The sequence below is a fragment of the Girardinichthys multiradiatus genome, chromosome 6 (genome assembly GCF_021462225.1).
Source record: "Girardinichthys multiradiatus isolate DD_20200921_A chromosome 6, DD_fGirMul_XY1, whole genome shotgun sequence".
Taxonomy (NCBI): domain Eukaryota; kingdom Metazoa; phylum Chordata; class Actinopteri; order Cyprinodontiformes; family Goodeidae; genus Girardinichthys; species Girardinichthys multiradiatus.
Genome location: NC_061799.1, coordinates 12,857,758 through 12,876,135, shown reverse-complemented (window position 1 = coordinate 12,876,135; position 18,378 = coordinate 12,857,758). Strand labels below are relative to the sequence as shown.

The following is an 18,378-nucleotide window of genomic DNA, read 5'->3' as shown; positions in this document are numbered from 1 at the left end:
CTACTTCCTTCTTTTTTTAAAAGTAATCTCAAACATGGACTCATCTTTATATCTGGAGCTCATAATAGCTTGAAGTAAAATAGTAGCTATAGCAGTTTGCAAGACAGACTTCACTTTGACATACAATATTGTGCCTTTTTCCAATTAAGTGAATATCTTGACTGTAGTTATTTAACCCTCTTTATTTCGTGAAAATCCAGGTTAGCTGGTCAGAAAGGCTGAGGCTAGTCAGGGAGGGGCGAGACCAGAGCAAACGTCTACTGGTGTAAAAACAGCTAAAATAATAATAATAAAAAAACGTTGTAGAGGTTTTTGCGAACCCTGTTTTATGAACCATATTGGGCAGGTTATTTACACAGGAGCCAATGATTATTTACACAAGAAAATTAAGTAGAAGAAAGTGCTACTCAAATGCTCTTTTGTGGGAAACATGTACTAAGAACAGAACATGCAAAGCCTTTTCGGTCAGAGAAAGTGCTTAAAACAAAAATAAGGAAACATAATCAGTTTATTATTTTTGCTTTTCACATTTCTTTACCGCATTTCTACTTTTATCTCAGACAGCTCCAACTGGAAATGTTTTATATGTTTAATTCTCAGTACATGTTGTACACAGATTATTGGTAGCACCCTGCCTTTATTTATTTAGTTATAGTTATGTAAATATGCTTTTCATTGTTTGTCCATCAAAGAACCACGTACGGCAACTTCCCATTCCTCATATCATAGGGGAGAAACATAAAAAAATGACCGAAGTTAATAAAACCTTCAAAAGAGTTTAGGTCAAAACAAATAATTTATTCCATTTAACCTAAATTAAAAGTTTAAAGTATAAAAGAATCACTTATTCACGTATAAACTAGACAGGGAGAGTATTTAAAAATTATGGTGAAAATTTAGCAGGAGTTAAAAAGCATGTGTTAACATACAGGTCCTTCTCAAAATATTAGCATATTGTGATAAAGTTTATTATTTTCCATAATGTCATGATTAAAATTTAACATTCATATATTTTAGATTCATTGCACACTAACTGAAATATTTCAGGTCTTTTATCCTTTTGCAGAAATGACTGCTTCAATGCGGCGTGGCATGGAGGCAATCAGCCTGTGGCACTGCTGAGGTCTTATGGAGGCCCAGGATGCTTCGATAGCGGCCTTTAGCTCATCCAGAGTGTTGGGTCTTGAGTCTCTCAACGTTCTCTTCACAATATCCCACAGATTCTCTATGGGGTTCAGGTCAGGAGAGTTGGCAGGCCAATTGAGCACAGTGATACCATGGTCAGTAAACCATTTACCAGTGGTTTTGGCACTGTGAACAGGTGCCAGGTCGTGCTGAAAAATGAAATCTTCATCTCCATAAAGCTTTTCAGCAGATGGAAGCTTCATGCTCCAAAATCTCCTGATAGCTAGCTGCATTGACCCTGCCCTTGATAAAACACAGTGGACCAACACCAGCAGCTGACACGGCACCCCAGACCATCACTGACTGTGGGTACTTGACACTGGACTTCTGCCATTTCCTTCTCCCCAGTCTTCCTCCAGACTCTGGCACCTTGATTTCCGAACGACATGCAGAATTTGCTTTCATCCGAAAAAAGTACTTTGGACCACTGAGCAACAGTCCAGTGCTGCTTCTCTGTAGCCCAGGTCAGGCGCTTCTGCCGCTGTTTCTGGTTCAAAAGTGGCTTGACCTGGGGAATGCGGCACCTGTAGCCCATTTCCTGCACACGCCTGTGCACGGTGGCTCTGGATGTTTCTACTCCAGACTCAGTCCACTGCTTCCGCAGGTCCCCCAAGGTCTAGAATCGGCCCTTCTCCACAATCTTCCTCAGGGTCCGGTCACCTCTTCTCGTTGTGCAGCGTTTTCTGCCACACTTTTTCCTTCCCACAGACTTCCCACTGAGGTGCCTTGATACAGCACTCTGGGAACAGCCTATTCGTTCAGAAATTTATTTCTGTGTCTTACCCTCTTGCTTGAGGGTGTCAATAGTGGCCTTCTGGACAGCAGTCAGGTCGGCAGTCTTACCCATGATTGGGGTTTTGAGTGATGAACCAGGCTGGGAGTTTTAAAGGCCTCAGGAATCTTTTGCAGGTGTTTAGAGTTAACTCGTTGATTCAGATTATTAGGTTCATAGCTCGTTTAGAGACCCTTTTAATGATATGCTAATTTTGTGAGATAGGAATTTTGGGTTTTCATGAGCTGTATGCCAAAATCATCCGTATTAAGACAATAAAAGACCTGAAATATTTCAGTTAGTGTGCAATAAATCTAAAATATATGAATGTTAAATTTTCATCATGACATTATGGAAAATAATTAACTTTATCACAATATGCTAATATTTTGAGAAGGACCTGTATACAATTATGTGGGTTTTGGATGTAGGAGCTGCTGTTCAAAACATATCTGAAACATTATACATTAAGGTAAAAGTTATATTAACTAAAAGTTATATTAACTACATAACTGTCATTCAAATGCAACATATGTCCGCTCCAAGTTCCTTGAAGCAAAAGAAAGCATGCGCGAGAGGTACATTGGTTGACCCGGCCGGAGCAAGACGGACCGGAATGGAACAGAAAATTAGAGTTGTCCGGTAATAGGCTCTTTGCACGTACAACACTGATGTCACATCTGCATGAGCGAAATGCGCCTCACTTTCTTCCGCTTTGAGGAACTATGACTGCAAGGACAGACATACTTGTGTTTCAGAGCCAAGTAAAACAATATTATGAACATTGCTGTGTCCCTAAGTGAATAGCATGTTCAAAATATAACAAACTTTCAAGTTTCCACGACTTTCCAAGCGATGCTGAATTAAGAAGACGCGGTTAGTGAGTATTCGTAGCGACATGTTTAGTTTAACACCATACAGCAAGGTCTGCAGTCTACACTTCACTCAAGAATAGATCATCCAGACTAAAACTGCTGGGGGAAGAAGGTAAATAAAGGAGCTGTCCTGTTATTGTTTAAATGGAATGATTACTCTATACAGCCTCCAAGAGTGTCTGGGACCGAGTGAGGAGACCTGAGCCAGATAACCCAGCAGAAGAGCAGCCTGTGGACTGCAGTTCTACTTTGGACCATGACTACTGCTCTGTCCCAGAACCCGCTGGCCTTGACATGGCAGTAAATGAAAACTGTAAGGAAGGAGTCGACGGTGTTGGTTTTTCAAAATAAAGTAAAATTTAAGGTTTCATGACATTTAAATTTCAAATTCCGATTACGGTTAGTATGAGTGCATAAATAAAAGTTAACATAACACACACACACACACATATATATATATATAACATAAGGGTGTCCATCAGTGCACTTGGCACCAGGACACCCTAGGCAGGAGGTCAATGATCAACTTTGTTGTCGTATCATCAGACCTTCGAGTGCATGTTTTGGACACTCGGGTGAAGAGAGGGGCTGAGCTGTCCACTGATCACCACCTGGTGGTGAGTTGGATCCACTGGGGGAGGAGAAAGCCGGACAGACTTGGCAGGCCCAAGCGCATAGTGAGGGTCTGCTGGGAACGTCTGGCGGACCCCTTGGCTAGGGATGTATTCAACTCTCACCTCCGGGAGAGCTTTGACCAGATTCCGAGGGATGTTGGAGACATAGACTCCGAGTGGACCAGGTTCTCCGCATCTATTGTCGATGCTGCCGCCACTAGCTGCGGCCGTAAGGTCTGCGGTGCCTGTCGCGGCGGCAATCCCCGAACCTGGTGGTGGACACCGGCAGTAAGGGACGCTGTCAAGCTGAAGAAGGAGTCCTATCGGCTGTGGTTTGCTTGTGGGACTCCTGAGGCGGCTGATGGGTACCATGGGGCCAAGCGTGCCGCGGCCCGGGCGTTGGCAGAGGCAAAAACTCGGACCTGGGAGGAGTTCGGTGATGCCATGGAGAAGGACTACCGGTTGGCCCCGAAGTGATTCTGGACCAGCTCTATACACTCTACAGGGTACTCAAGGGTTCATGGGAGTTTGCCCAACCGGTCCACATGTGTTTTGTGGACCTGGAGAAAGCATTCGACTGTGTCCCTCGTGATGCCTTGTGGGGGGTGCTCCAGGAGTATGGAATCGGGGGCCCTTTACTAGGGGCCATCCGGTCTCTGTACAAGCAGAGCAGGAGTTTGGTTCGCATTGCCGGCACTAAGTCGGACCTGTTCCCGGTGTATGTTGGACTCCGGCAGGGCTGCCCTTTGTCACCGGTCTTGTTCATAACTTTTATGGATAGGATTTCTAGGCGGAGCTAAGGGCCGGAGGGGTCTGGTTTGGGACCAGAGGATTTCGTCTCTTCTTTTTACAGATGATGTGGTCCTGCTGGCCCCCTCTAGCCAAGACCTACAGCATGCACTGTGGCGGTTCGCAGCCAAGTGTGCGCTGTGCCGGTCCGTTTTGGTGAAGAGAGAGCTGAGCTGAAAAGCGATGCTCTCGATTTACCGGTCGGTCTACGTTCCTACCCTCACCCATGGCTATGAACTTTGGGTGATGACCGAAATAATGAGATCCCGGATACAAGCGGCTGAAATGAGCTTCCTCCACCCCTAGGGTGGCCGGGCACTCCCTCAGAGATGGGGTGAGGAGCTCAGCCATCCAGGAGGGCCTCGGAGTAGAGCCGCTGCTCCTCCACATCGAGAGGAGCCAGTTGAGGTGGCTCGGATACCTATACGGATGCCTCCTGGACGCCTTCCTCGGGAGGTGTTCCAGGGGACGGCCCAGGACACACTGGAGGGACTGTGTCTCTCGACTGGCCTGGGAACGCCTTGGGCTCCCCCCGGAGGAGCTGGAGGAGGTGACTGGGGAGCGGGACGTCTCGGCTTCTCTGCTGAGAACAGAACCTGACATCAAAACTTCACCCTTTGACCAATAGGTGCCAAAGCTACTAAATCTGTTATGCTAATTCTTCAGCTACGTAATTGGTGCATTTGTGCATTCATGTTAGAAGCATTTCTAAAAGGTAAATAAAGGGATTTAAACAAACTGAGAATTAACAATGCAAAAGAATATAGACAAAAAGTGGAAATTAGCTCTAAACAAATGAACAGCTGAACATTAGAGTATGTGGCTGTCTGTGGCTGTCTGTATGATGTTAAGCTCGTGTGGATGTGAACAAGGCAGACCTGGACTGAGTCATTCTAAGTCATGCTTTGCACACAGCCAGACATGGCCTCCAGACAGAACATGGAGGGAGGATGAGGTGAAGCAGCCAGAAAGATGCCAGGTTAGCGTGTTTACTTGCATTTTTGCTCATGTGTCTCCCTCCCTTTTCTGTATTTCTTTGACGTGTAAGGTGCTCAGGCAGAGTGAGAATAGAATACAAAGAGGCAGCAGCTGATGATGAGAGGGCTTGGAGAGGGGTAATGGCAGGGGTGGAGATAGAAGAAAGTGGGAGAATTCCATTTTATTGCCGGGGGTCTCTGCAGTGCTGATGGGAAATAAGCAGTGATAAGCAGGAGGCGGCTTCAGTCGGGACCCCAACTCGCAGGCTGTTAATAACCCAGCTTCTGTCGCAAGTCGCTACCCCAGTTTCACCCGTCCCTCGTGATGCCACGCACCATTCTCCTTTTGTCTCGGGCTTCATTTCTCCAAATTCCTCTCTCTTTCTTCTTCCTTTTCCCCATTTTGTCATCACACATTCTCCTCTCTCTTGCAGCCTTCTTCTAACTGTCTCCAAAATCCTTGCTCCAGTTCCTTCTCTCTCTCTCTTGACTCTGCTATTCCGTAATTTGCTGTTAACCTTCCTGCAGCTCCCACCCGCCTCCCATCTGACACATCGTTCTGAGGCAAAGGTGAACGCCGCTTTGCACCCCCCTTTCTTAGCTCTCTTCCTTTGTTCTCAGCGGTTTAAACACCGGGAGCAGCGAGGTCAAGCGTGCATTATCGATGCAAGTTTCTGTATATACATCTTTCTCTGTAGTTTAAGCTCAATGTGTAAGTGAACGTCCATGTTCCTACCCATCGCGGCCTCTGAACACGAGATAATTTTTCTTGTAGGTGAGTGGCCAGAGAGATTCAGCCCACAGCAGCATGTCAGGCATTGAGGTCAAGGCCCGCTCTCTGGTAACACAAATTGTTCTGCTCGGAATCCCTTTCATCCCTGAAGGCACAACACATCATCTGTTTTCACCACTTAAAAATTTTCACTGTATGAAATCCTTATTTTACTCATTAAATTAACATAGAGCACTGTCCAGTCCACTGGATTTCGATTTTGGCCTACATGGGAAATGCTATGTGTGGCGGAAAACTAACAATGCACATCCCTCTGAACATACTGTCCCTATCGCGAAACATGGTGGTGGTGGCAGTATCATACTGTGAGATATTTTTCTTCAAGAGAGACAGAGAAGCTGATCAAACCTAATGGAAAGATGGATGGAGCTAAATACAGGGCAATATTGGAGAAAAACCTGTCAAGAGGATGTTAAAGACTTCGAGACTGTGGTTAGAGCAGTGTTTTTCAACCCTGGTCCTCAAGGCACACTGCCCTCCATGTTTTAGAAGCTTCCCTGCTTCAGCAAATCGAATTTCAATTCATGGCAAACTAACAGGCTTTTGCTGAACTGCAATCATGTGAATCAGGTGTGTTAAAGCAGGGAAACATCTAAAACATGGAGGGCAGTGTGCCTTGAGGACCAGGGTTGAAAAACATTGGGTTAGACGACCCTAAACATACAGCCAGAGCTAGAATGGAATGATGTAGAGAAGTGGTTCCCAAATGTTTGATCTTCCATCCAACAAAATAACGGAAATTATTCATTACTCCAAATTATTGGTTAAATATACAAGCATTTCTACTAAATCAATTAAACAAGAGCACTATGACAATACTAGCCACATTAACATCCAATATTTAATTATTTGAGAGTATTGTTTTTTTTCTACTTTCCTAACTCTTGGTTCACTCCTAACTACATGTTATTGGGGAGCAGGTGGTTGGGATCAGAGGTTATGTGTTAGAATGGCCCGGGCAAATTCTAGATCAAAACCCTGTTGAAAGATCTTTGACCAGACTTGAAGAGGGATGGTCACAGACTCTCTCCATCCAATCTGACTCATATTAATTTATTTTAAAAGAGTGGGAAAAATTGGTTTCAGGCACACTTTTCAGATTTTCATCTCTAAAACAAAAAAATGGAAAACATGTCTTATTTCTTTTCACTTCACAATTATGCAGCAATTACCTCCAAACACTGGATGCTAATGGACATCATTTTAATAGCTTTTAAATTCAGCCAGACCTTGCCTGTATTTACCCCCCCAAAAAAGTGTTTAACATTTGATGGTTTTAGCCCATTATATGAGAGGCAATGTTGTCATTTTCATGTCTTCTCAATTACGTTTTGCACTGTGCGTTTTTGTGGGTCAGTCTCATAAAATTCTAATAAAATACACAACATTTTTTGTTGTAATGTAACAAAATGTGAAAAAGTTCGAGAAGTATCAATTTATATTATAATAAGAAATCTGGCATAGCATCGTGGATGTGAGATTGTTGTTTGCTGTAATTGTCTATTTTTCCCTGCCTGTTTTACAGTCTTCAAGCACATTATTGATTTTCCTCTTAAACACCTCCTTTGCGGTCTCACTCTTATCTTATCATTTCTTTTGCCCCAATGTCCTCCACTCTCAGTGTAAGTTTTTTTCTGTGTTAAATTCATTCTAACTCAGTTTTTTTCTATTTTAGCCTGCTTGTCTACCTGGATAATGATTCCTTCTTCCCTGTGCTTCTTACTCTCGAGCAGTGCTTATTTTTCTGTGTGAGGCTGTCACTGATTTCTCAGCTCTTGCTGTCTCTGCATCTCTCTCCCTGTCTATTTGCACATCTCTCTCTAGTTCCCTCTGCCTCTTATTCCCTTGTCATAGTGCACTCTCTCCTGTCACTGCCTCGCAGGACCTCATTTAAACACTCTCCCCTCACTTCTCCCATTTCTACCTCCCCATGTTTCTCCTTCCCTCATCATTCTGTTGTCCTTACCTTCCATTTCTTTCCTCTTGCATCTTATAGCCCCTCGCGCTACTCCCCTTGCTTCTCTTCAAAGAAGCTTTAACCGGGTCTGGGGTCCCTGCACTACATATCACCTCAAGACCCAGATTGTTTTTAATGAATCCCCAGAGGATAAGAACTGACCACCTGTTAAATTCATAATGGTTCTCTTCATCCACACACATCAGTCTGTATTTTAACAAGCTTACAAACAAGAAATTAGACTAAAGATAATGTAAAATGTATACTGGCATTATTTTTATATTTGCCTCTAAAAACAAGGCATAGTGCCTAAAAAAAGTATTTACCCACATTCAGACTTCTTCTGTTTTTGTTTTCTGTTACACTTAAATGTTTCAGATCATCAAACAAATTTTAATATCAAAGATAACCTGAAAAATCAAAAAAATAAGTATTTAAATTATGATTTTATTTAGGGCAAATAAGCTATTCAAACCAATCTGACCATCTGTGAAGACTACTTTGCACCCTGAACGTAACACCTGGTTGTGTAAACCTTGGCAACAACAACTGTCATAAAGTGTTTGTGATAACTGGCATTGAGTCTTTTACATCACCGTTGAGAAATTTTGGGCAACATGTTTTAATTTGGGCACTAGAAGATAATTCAAAACCCTGAACAGCCTGTTTTAAGGTCATACCACCAGATCTCAATCGAATTTAAGTCCGGAGTTGAAGTAGGCCGTTGGCAAGCCTTAACTTTTTTTTTGAGCCATTCAGAGGTGGACTTGCTGGTTTCCTTAGGATCACTGTCCTTTAGGTAACAAACTGATGGTTGAACATTCTCCTTCAGAGTTTTCCCTGTAAGCAGAATTCATGCTTCCAGCAATCACAGCAAGTCATGCAGAGCCTGAAGCAGCAAAGCAGCTGTGGACCAGCACTCTACCACAACCATGTTTGACACTAGGTATGATGTTCTTTTACTGAAGTACTGTGTTAGTTTTATTCCAAATGTAACACACTATCCCAAAATGCCCCACCTTTGTTTAGTCAGTCCACAGTAGATTTTGTTCAAAGTCTTAGAGATCATCAATATTTGTATGGCAAATGTGAGACAATAGTTTGTGTTCATTTTGGTCAGCAGTGGTTTTAACTTTAAACTCTCCAATGGATGCCATTTTATCCCAGTCTCTTTCATATTGTTAAATTATGAGCACTGACCTTAACTGAGGCAAGTGAGGCCTGCAGAGCTTTAGATTTGTTTTTTGGATTCTCCTGAGTGATCGCTGATTCACTCTTGGAGAAATTTCGGAAGCATGGCCTGGGAAGGTTCTCAACTGTTTCATTTAACCCATTCCAGACTGACAGATGAATAGTTTTTTCATAGTAAATTGATTAAGAGAAATTAAACAAAAAAGGGGCAGACATTTTTTTTTTACAGTAGGTTTTTCACGTATTTTAATTGTTAATAAGAAAGCTTTTATGAACTGTAAATTTAATTTGAAACATAGCTTGTTTTCAGTGCAGGTGTCTATTTGAACCAGCTACCTTTTCAGATCACAGTATCATAACACACAGTCACTTTTTAAATCATTTTATCATTTATATCATACAAGTCGATCAGGCGGGATCACGGGCCATGTATGCTTTCAAAGCATGCAGCTAGGATGACAGAACCAAGGAGGTGGGGCATATAAGTTCAGCAGCATTTACCTGAGCAAAATGCATATGATGTGTGTCAGAATATCACCCTGTATTTTAAGAGGGTCTGAGTCGATCCTCAAAGAGTCTGTACAAATGTATTCAGTGCTTCAATAACAAGCAGTTATTTTGCACTATTCTTAACATGTCATTATCTGCATCATGTTCCGCTGAATAACATGTCTTAGATTAGACAGAAACTGTAAGACTACACACTAGTTGCAGCAGTCTTCTTTCATTCTTTCTTTGACGTATTTGCTATTGGCGTTTTAACGTTGTATTGTATCAGCATGTTCACTATGTAATCCTGTCTTTGTCTTCCATGTCATGATCAATATGGCTCTGTGACTACCTTCTAAAATAAATCAGATGTATTGGCCATTCATTGACTTTGATGGCTCTATTCCACAACAGAACATCCCGGTAACATGGATTAAAGGAGGATCTGTGTGTGGCGAGTTGCGTAGCAGTAGAGCACACGACCCATATATGGAGGCTTTAGTCCTTGATGCAGCTGTTCGAGTTCCGGCCCCTCAGACCTGTGCTGCATGTTCTCTTTCTCCACCCCGGTTCATGTCTGCTTACTTTTAAAAATAACACAAAAAAAAAGGTCACTAGTGTTGCATAAAAACACTATAAAAAAAGTATGTTCTAGAATAAGCTGCTTGATCTACAGTTTGGCCGTGGATTGCAGGTTCCACAGGTTTGGAGATGCCTAGGAGTTGAAAGAGGTTGAAAGTATTTGATTACTAAGCTCTCCTGACTTTATTCCTCCAGGTGGTTGTTGTTAGGGTGAAATCAGGTAACATGACTAAATTTAGAGATATTACAATAGGTAGATTTCAGATTTTACCGTGTGAAAATTATCTCATTTGCTGTCTTAGTTAAAGCCTGCCTGAATGTGTGCTTTCTGAGCTCTTTGTGCATTTTACTGTTGAGCTCTGTGGTCTTTCCTTCACACATGCATTGCTTCTCTAAAGTATTGATACTCTTTCCTCTACCCATTTTGTCCCATTGCAACCACAAACATCTATAAATGATACTGGTGATTTTATGAGCTAGACCAACACAAAGAAGCATGTAAATGTGAAGTCTAAGAAACTGAATCTGATACCTAAATACAATTCAGAGAATAATGATCCTAATCCCGCAGCCTGAGCTACGATGTAATGGACTACAACAAAGAATAACTGTGTATAAAAAAAGCCTAGTTAAAGTCCGGACCTAGACTCTATTCAACATCTGTGGCAAGACTTGAAAATTTGAGCACCCTCTATCCAATCTAACTGAGCTTCATCTATTGTAAAGAAGAATGGCCTACATTTCAGTGTCTGGATGTGAAAAGCCTGTTGAGACATACTCACAGTTTTAATTGAAGCAAAATGTTCTACAGAGTGTTGACTCAGGTGGCTGAATACAAACTCAGCACTCTTTTTAATTTAAAAAAGTTATTAACACTTCTACTTCATAATTATGAATTATGTTATGCTGCTAATTGACATAAAATCCTCAATAAACTAGAAATGTTTGGTCATAATGTGACAAAATGTCATATTATGTTAAAGGTATAAATACTTTTGTAAGACACTGTAAATCCTGTTATATCCTAAATAAAATCATGCACACACATTTGCCTTAACAATAATTATTAGTGCACTTAGCACATGCTGAGTGGCATGATAACCCTTGGTGACTGACACCCCACAGATCAGAGACAGTTCTGACATCATAAAAAAGGGAATTTTGTGTGTTTTTTGTAAAGCTCCAGGGATACTTCTGAAGAGCTTCTGAAGAGCTCAGGTCTTAGACTGGTTCCCACGAGTGCCTCTCCTCTATATCACGAGCACGCGAAGGGGGTGACCCTCCCTGAACAGGCACATATGTCCGATTAAAACTGGTTACATGAGAATGTCAGCTCTCATCAGCCCCACCATGCCCACATATTTTCATAGGAACATGATAACTGAAGATGGCAAGTAGCTTTGAAATTGAAATAATCCAGTGTTACACTGAAGGGATCTATTAGGCAGTTGTACTAAGAATGGGAATGCAAAGCCTCAGCAATCCATCCCTACTGCTGAAATGCAACCGTCAAAACACCTCAGCGGTGGTCAAAACTCTTTTTTGCAGTAGTCTGCACTCAGTTCAAAAAAGCAGAGTCATTTGCATTTAGATGTTTGGGGCTTTAATTGATTTTCATGCAGATGTTTCATTGTGTTTGGTGTAAACAGATGGAGATATTGATTAAGAAAAGGGAGTCTAGTTCATTGCGAATGAATCGAGCAAGAAATTGAGCTTGCTGTTGTCAGAAAGCCATCAAAAGGCTCCAATCCGATGGAAGAGGGAAACTGAGAAAAGGTAGGATGAATACAGATTAGCTGGTATAAAAAAAAAAAAACGAACGAAGAGGCTGTTAATTGATGAACTGTGTAAAATCATACAGGCTTGCAATGTTTTCTGTTTATTTCCAGGTAATTCTACTTTAATGGGCTTACACAACATGTTGTTAGTAATGCTTTGACTCAAAACAGCTTTTTTCTAAAGACCTTCCTATGTTACCTGTGTCATCCGCTCATCATCTGTTCCCCTTCTGCATTTTGCCTTATTCTCTCTAAACCATCTCCCCTCCAGCTGGGCTACTTTTCTTTTTCATACACGCAATCAACCTTTCCCTCAACCTCTCCTGCATCCTAACCCAGCATCTGCTTCTGCTCTCCATCTCTCACCTTGTTCAGGCTGATGACTGCCTCCTGGTTCACTCCGGTGATGTTGAAGGTGTCCCCCGTCTCCCCCTCCAGGATGGTGTATTCCAACTTGGCGTTCTCACCGAGGTCTGCGTCGGTTGCGGAGATGCGTCCAATCTCTGCGCCTGGGATGGCAAGTTCGGAAACCGAGAAGGACCACATGCCTGGGAGCAGAGGCATGATGGTATACATTAGCCAAGCTAAGGGTTGCACCACCACCCATAAAATATGAAATTGTCCAATATATGACTGATCAATTCTGCACTCTGTCCCATATTCTTGAGCAATCTTGATTACAACATAATTTCGGCTATGCTTCAGACAAAGCAAGAATTGTTTTTCTTGAGTTCTTAAGCGCTAGTTATTGAGTAAAATACTTTGTATTTGAAACTACCATTTCCTTGTAGCCTTCCCTGAGCATTTGAATTTCTAGTGTTTTCTTATTAATTACACAAGGTTTCATATGTGGCTGAAATGTAGATGTAACATACACAAGTTTGAACATTTACCTACAGTGACTAAAAACTTACCCTTGTTAGAATTTGATATTGTATGTGATATTATATGTGATGTACAAAAACTAGATCATGAGAAATTATTTCCAAAATGTATTGATTTTAATGTAAGCTTATGCTGCACTGCTCAACCGGCAAACAGACAAATCTGTGAAAAAGAAAAATTTAAAAATTAAAACAGCTGCAAGGGCCTTGTTTTATAAGTGTGCATAAGGTAATACTTGGTTGAGGGCCCTTCCGACTGATTTACAGCATTATTTCCTTGATAAACACCTTACATTATCTACAGTTAATCTAATTAACCTAAAATTAAGTTCAGCTGTCCTACTTGAACAAAGAGATTACAAGGGATCAAAATGATCACTAATCACAATGATCATTGAACACCACCCTAAGCCCCAACATTAAACAGATTCCATTAATTATAACAGCAGCCTTGCTCATGGTGTTGCAGCACTAGCCACAACCATTGCCAAATAGTCAGATGTGACAACCCTCCATATTGACCAATCACGTGCGTTCCGAAGAAAATAAAGTGAAAGAGATAGAGAGAGAGATTGAGATGTCTCATGTCGTTCACTCCAATCAGGAGCCGGCTCTAAGAGCCGTTTGGTTCGCAACCAGCACATCGCTACAAGATGTAAAACAGGGACGTTACCAAGAGTCTAAAAGAAACACAGAAGGAGAATTTCTGGTTAGTACTGGTTGTATTCTACACATGATAACAACCTCTTGCATTTTCCTTCTGTCTGGACTAAGGCGCTTGGCTCTGACACAAACGACTTTTCTTCCATAAAAAACATCTTGCCCTGGTTAAAATCTCCCCATATTTTGTGGGGGAAAGTTTTACTGTCTGGTGAAACCAGATACACACCACACTACACATTACAAGCCAGGCATGTTTCACCTATGGTAAAACATGTTGGTGGCAGCATGGTGATCTGGGGTTACTTTTCATCTGATATAACTGGAATTTTTGCCAAGGTTAATAAAAAATGTAAACTGTTCCGAACAGCCTTCAATTATGACCCCAAAGCTCTCACCCCAGAGTCACAGATTTAGAAAACCTTAGCTGGTAGGTTGAGCAAGCAACGCGAAGTCAAGGTGTGGGATGCTGAGAGACTCCAACTAAAGAAGGCTAAAACTGAATCGAAAGTTAGGCTATTGTCCTTCTTTAATTTCTTTTTTTACCCCCTAAGAAGTGAGTTTCTAAGTTCAGTTGTACTGGATTAATGTCTGACTCAGGTGAAAAAAGGTTCTGAAACATTTTAAAATGGTCTATATTTTTTATATCACAAAGCCCAGCATTATAACAGGGGTGCATAGACATTAGGGAGCCATGGTGTAAAGCATTCCATAATGTTCTCCTTGAAACATTTTTTTTTATACAATACAAGGTATGAACTGGCTTATTTAGTAGCTTTCAACAATTTTATGAAACCAGGTATTTATTAACAGTGATGGAACTTAATGTGGTAACATTTAATGAATGAATGAATGAAATATTAGTTTCTAGGTAAATCTGTAAAATAGCATTTTATTTTATTATTTTTTTATTGGTACTGAAATATTAGAAGGCAATACTGTTAAACTGGGTAAATCTGTGAATGAAGATATATATACAGTACAGACCAAAAGTTTGGACACACCTTCTCATTCAAAGAGTTTTTTTTATTTTCATGACTATGAATATTGTAGCTTCACACTGAAGGCATCAAAACTATGAATTAACACATGTGGAATTATATACTAAACAAAAAAGTGTGAAACAACTGAAAATATGTCTTATATTCTAGGTTCTTCAAAGTAGCCACCTTTTGCTTTGATTACTGCTTCGCACACTCTTGGCATTATGTTGATGAGCTTCAAGAGGTAGTCACCTGAAATGGTTTTCACTTCACAGGTGTGCCCTGTCAGGTTTAATAAGTGGGATTTCAAGCCTTATAAATGGGGTTGGGACCATCAGTTGTGTTGTGCAGGAGGTGGATACAGTACACAGCTGATAGTCCTACTGAATAGACTGTTAGAATTTGTATTATGGCAAGAAAAAAGCAGCTAAGTAAACAAAAACGAGTGGCCATCATTACTGTCCCCAAGTGCAGTCGCAAAAACCATCAAGCGCTACAAAGAAACTGGCTCACATGAGGACCGCCCCAGGAAAGGAAGACCAAGAGTCACCTCTGCTGTGGACGATAAGTTCATCCGAGTCACCAGCCTCAGAAATCGCAGGTTAACAGCAGCTCAGATTAGAGAACAGGTCAATGCCACACAGAGTTCTAGCAGCAGACACATCTCTAGAACAACTGTTAAGAGGAGATTGTGTGAATCAGGCCTTCATGGTAAAATAGCTGCTAGGAAACCACTGCTGAGGACAGGCAACAAGCAGAAGAGACTTGTTTGGGCTAAAGAACAAAAGGAATGGACATTAGACCAGTGAAAATCTGTGCTTTGGTCTGATGAGTCCAAGTTTGAGATCTTTGGTTCCAACCACCGTCTCTTTGTGCGGCGCAGAATAGGTGAACGGATGGACTCTACATGCCTGGTTCCCACAGTGAAGCATGGAGGAGGAGGTGTGATGGTGTGGGGGTGCTTTGCTGGTGACACTTTTGGGGATTTATTCAAAATTGAAGGCATTCTTAACCAGCATGGCTACCACAGCATCTTGCAGCGGCATGCTATTGCATCCGGTTTGCGTTTAGTTGGACCATCATTTATTTTTCAACAGGACAACTCCTTCAAGACTGTTGGAAAACCATTTCAGGTGACTACCTCTTGAAGCTCATCAACATAATGCCAAGAGTGTGTGGAGCAGTAATCAAAGCAAAAGGTGGCTACTTTGAAGAACCTAGAATATAAGACATATTTTCAGTTGTTTCACACTTTTTTGTTCAGTATATAATTCCACATGTGTTAATTCACAGTTTTGATGCCTTCAGTGTGAAGCTACAATATTCATAGTCATGAAAATAAAGAAAACTCTTTGAATGAGAAGGTGTGTCCAAACTTTTGGTCTGTACCTTATATAATTATAATTATATATAATTACAGAATGAGGGGAATTTAAGCACTTCACATGCTTTTAAAAGCACTCGAGCCAAAATGTGTTTTAACACCATGCTTTATTCAATCTCAGATGTTAATTATGTATATGTTGAAATTTAATATCTAAACATTATCTAATACCACTGCCTTCAGCACAAATTAGTTTGTTGCTTAAAATTCTTTCTTTCAGTTCTAGCACTTTAAATATTAGGTATGAATTGTTTTACCAGCAATGCCGTGTAATTTGGCACTTGGCTGCTTCCCAAACAGGTCGGGCCCTTACAGACTTCCGTTAGTTTCTTGCTTGGAATGTAACAATCTCAGCCAACCTGCGTCACGCCATTAGCCCTAACACAATTCATTTGTCACCTAAACGCTTCGTTATGTCCTCGGAACAATTTCCGCACCTGTGTTGAGCCAATATTTACAACATTTCATTCAGATAAGGCAGCTATTAATTTAAATGAGTACAGCGGAGGAAGGTGAGAGATAAAGCAGAGCGTTATGTTGGAGCACTCACTGCTCTGATATTATTAAAAGACAAAAAACCTGCTGGAAAAATAACTAAATTAAAGGACACTGGGATTAGAAGACAGTAAAGAGGCGATAAAGCAAAAGAATAAACTGCAGTGAGGGAGTTTCTCAGACTACCTCCTATTTAAACTTGATGAACTGAGCCACCTACTCATTACAATCATCTGCTTTTTAGTCCCTGAGTTGTCCATTTCTTCCTCCAGCTACGAAGCATTCATTAAGATAACAGGGGCTTTTCCTGCCCGCTGCCATTATGTTAAAAGATGCATTTTTCCGGTGCTGTGCATATTAAAGCAGAACTTCATAAATCCTTCTGCTGGCTTTGCAGTTTACATCTGATTAGTGATGAAAATACAAGGTAAAAGGCAACTTTTTAGACTTAATAACTACACATTCCCACGCCATTGTGAATTCACACTATCCAGACATCTCATTCCATCTTAACACACACAGAGCTGCCATGGGCAAGAACACGGTCTATGGGAAATGTAGAAATCGAGGAAACGGGCTAGGCTTGCACACATCGAACAGCGACTGTTATCTCTCCAGCTAAAGCTAAAGGAATCAGATCAGACTTGTAAGCACCAGAGAAAACAACGTCTCAACAAACAGGTAGGGTTGACAGGATAAAAGATAGTGCTTCATCACGGCAGTATCAGTGCCAAAAGGCAGCCAGATGAATTCTGCAAATGTGACAACATCACAACAGAAGAAAGAGGGAGGTTGTTTAAGTTTGCAGATCGGGTTTTCACTTCAGATGTCAAAGTGTTTATTGGCAGGGAGATTCCTCCCTCAGGATGTTTGTTGAGGTCCAACCTGTGGAGGCTGGCTTATTAGTAGTTATTATTATCAAAATCTTATTTCCCTTCTTAACCAGAATATGACACAGCTGAACTTAAAACCATTTTTTTCTTTCTCTCAAACTACCTTTTCTCATCTGGTGTCACAAAGGCTTCTCTTGAACCATAGGTATTGTAGAAAGTTTTCCAAGCATGAACATTTGAATTAAATATCAAGACTTTATATATCTGTTGCTGGAGGAATCATTTTCCTTACATGAAGGTTTATGAAATATGATAGGTTGTTCACATCTTTGGTGTGAACACCTCTGTACTGCTATATTTCATGAATTTCCAGAGAATGATAAAGGATCTTTCCATCGTCCATTGTCTTTGACTTATCCGAGATTGTGTCATGGAGGTAGCAGGACCGGAAGGAAAACCCAGGCAATCCTCTCTAAAGCGACACCCAACAGCTCATTCTCAGGGATTCCAAGGCGTGACCTGGTCAGAAGGACAAAACCCCTCCAGTGTGTTCTGGGTCTGCCCTGGGGTCAAAACCTTCAAAGGGTGTTGCCCTGCTCAGATGCCCAAACTACATTAAATGTCTCTTTTTAAGGGACAGGAGGAGTTGCTCTATTTTTCACGGTAGCTCTAAGGCTGAGATCAGCCACCCTACAGAAAAGGTCATTTCAGCCGCTTCCTAGTTCCTTCGGTCGTGATCCATATTTCATGAACCATAGTTGAGTGTTGGAATGTAGACGGACCGGGTTTACCGGGAGCTTTACTTTTTGGCTCAGCTCTTTCTTCACCACAACTAAGATCAACATGTGCTTTGTCTGGTGACATGAAACAGAAAACGTCCAAACATCTGCAGAGATGATATAATTATCAGGACTGGAAAAAAAATCATTCCTTATTAGGATGACTTAAACTGTTTTAGCCTTTCATTAAGTTTTCTTTCACAGTAATACTACATCCAAGATATAATCAGCATATCCACCTAAAGTATTGTTAAGGGTTCAAAACAAAATCCACTTGTATCTGTGTATCTGTGCTTTCATTCTCCAATGTCTGCCCTAGAATTTTAGAGAAGACTCAAATTCTACACAGGAAACAGGA

At 41.3% G+C, this 18,378-nt stretch overlaps 1 protein-coding gene across 3 annotated transcripts in view; it reads right to left on the bottom strand.

Moving 5' to 3' along the window:
• The window catches only part of LOC124870076, a 260,321-nt gene that overhangs the window by 47,589 nt on the left and 194,354 nt on the right, over positions 1-18,378 (bottom strand). For all 3 annotated transcript variants that reach the window (XM_047368529.1, XM_047368528.1, XM_047368530.1), the window contains one exon: positions 12,369-12,550. In XM_047368529.1, coding sequence (XP_047224485.1) covers positions 12,369-12,550 — 182 coding nt within the window. The remainder of the gene's footprint in view (positions 1-12,368; positions 12,551-18,378) is intronic.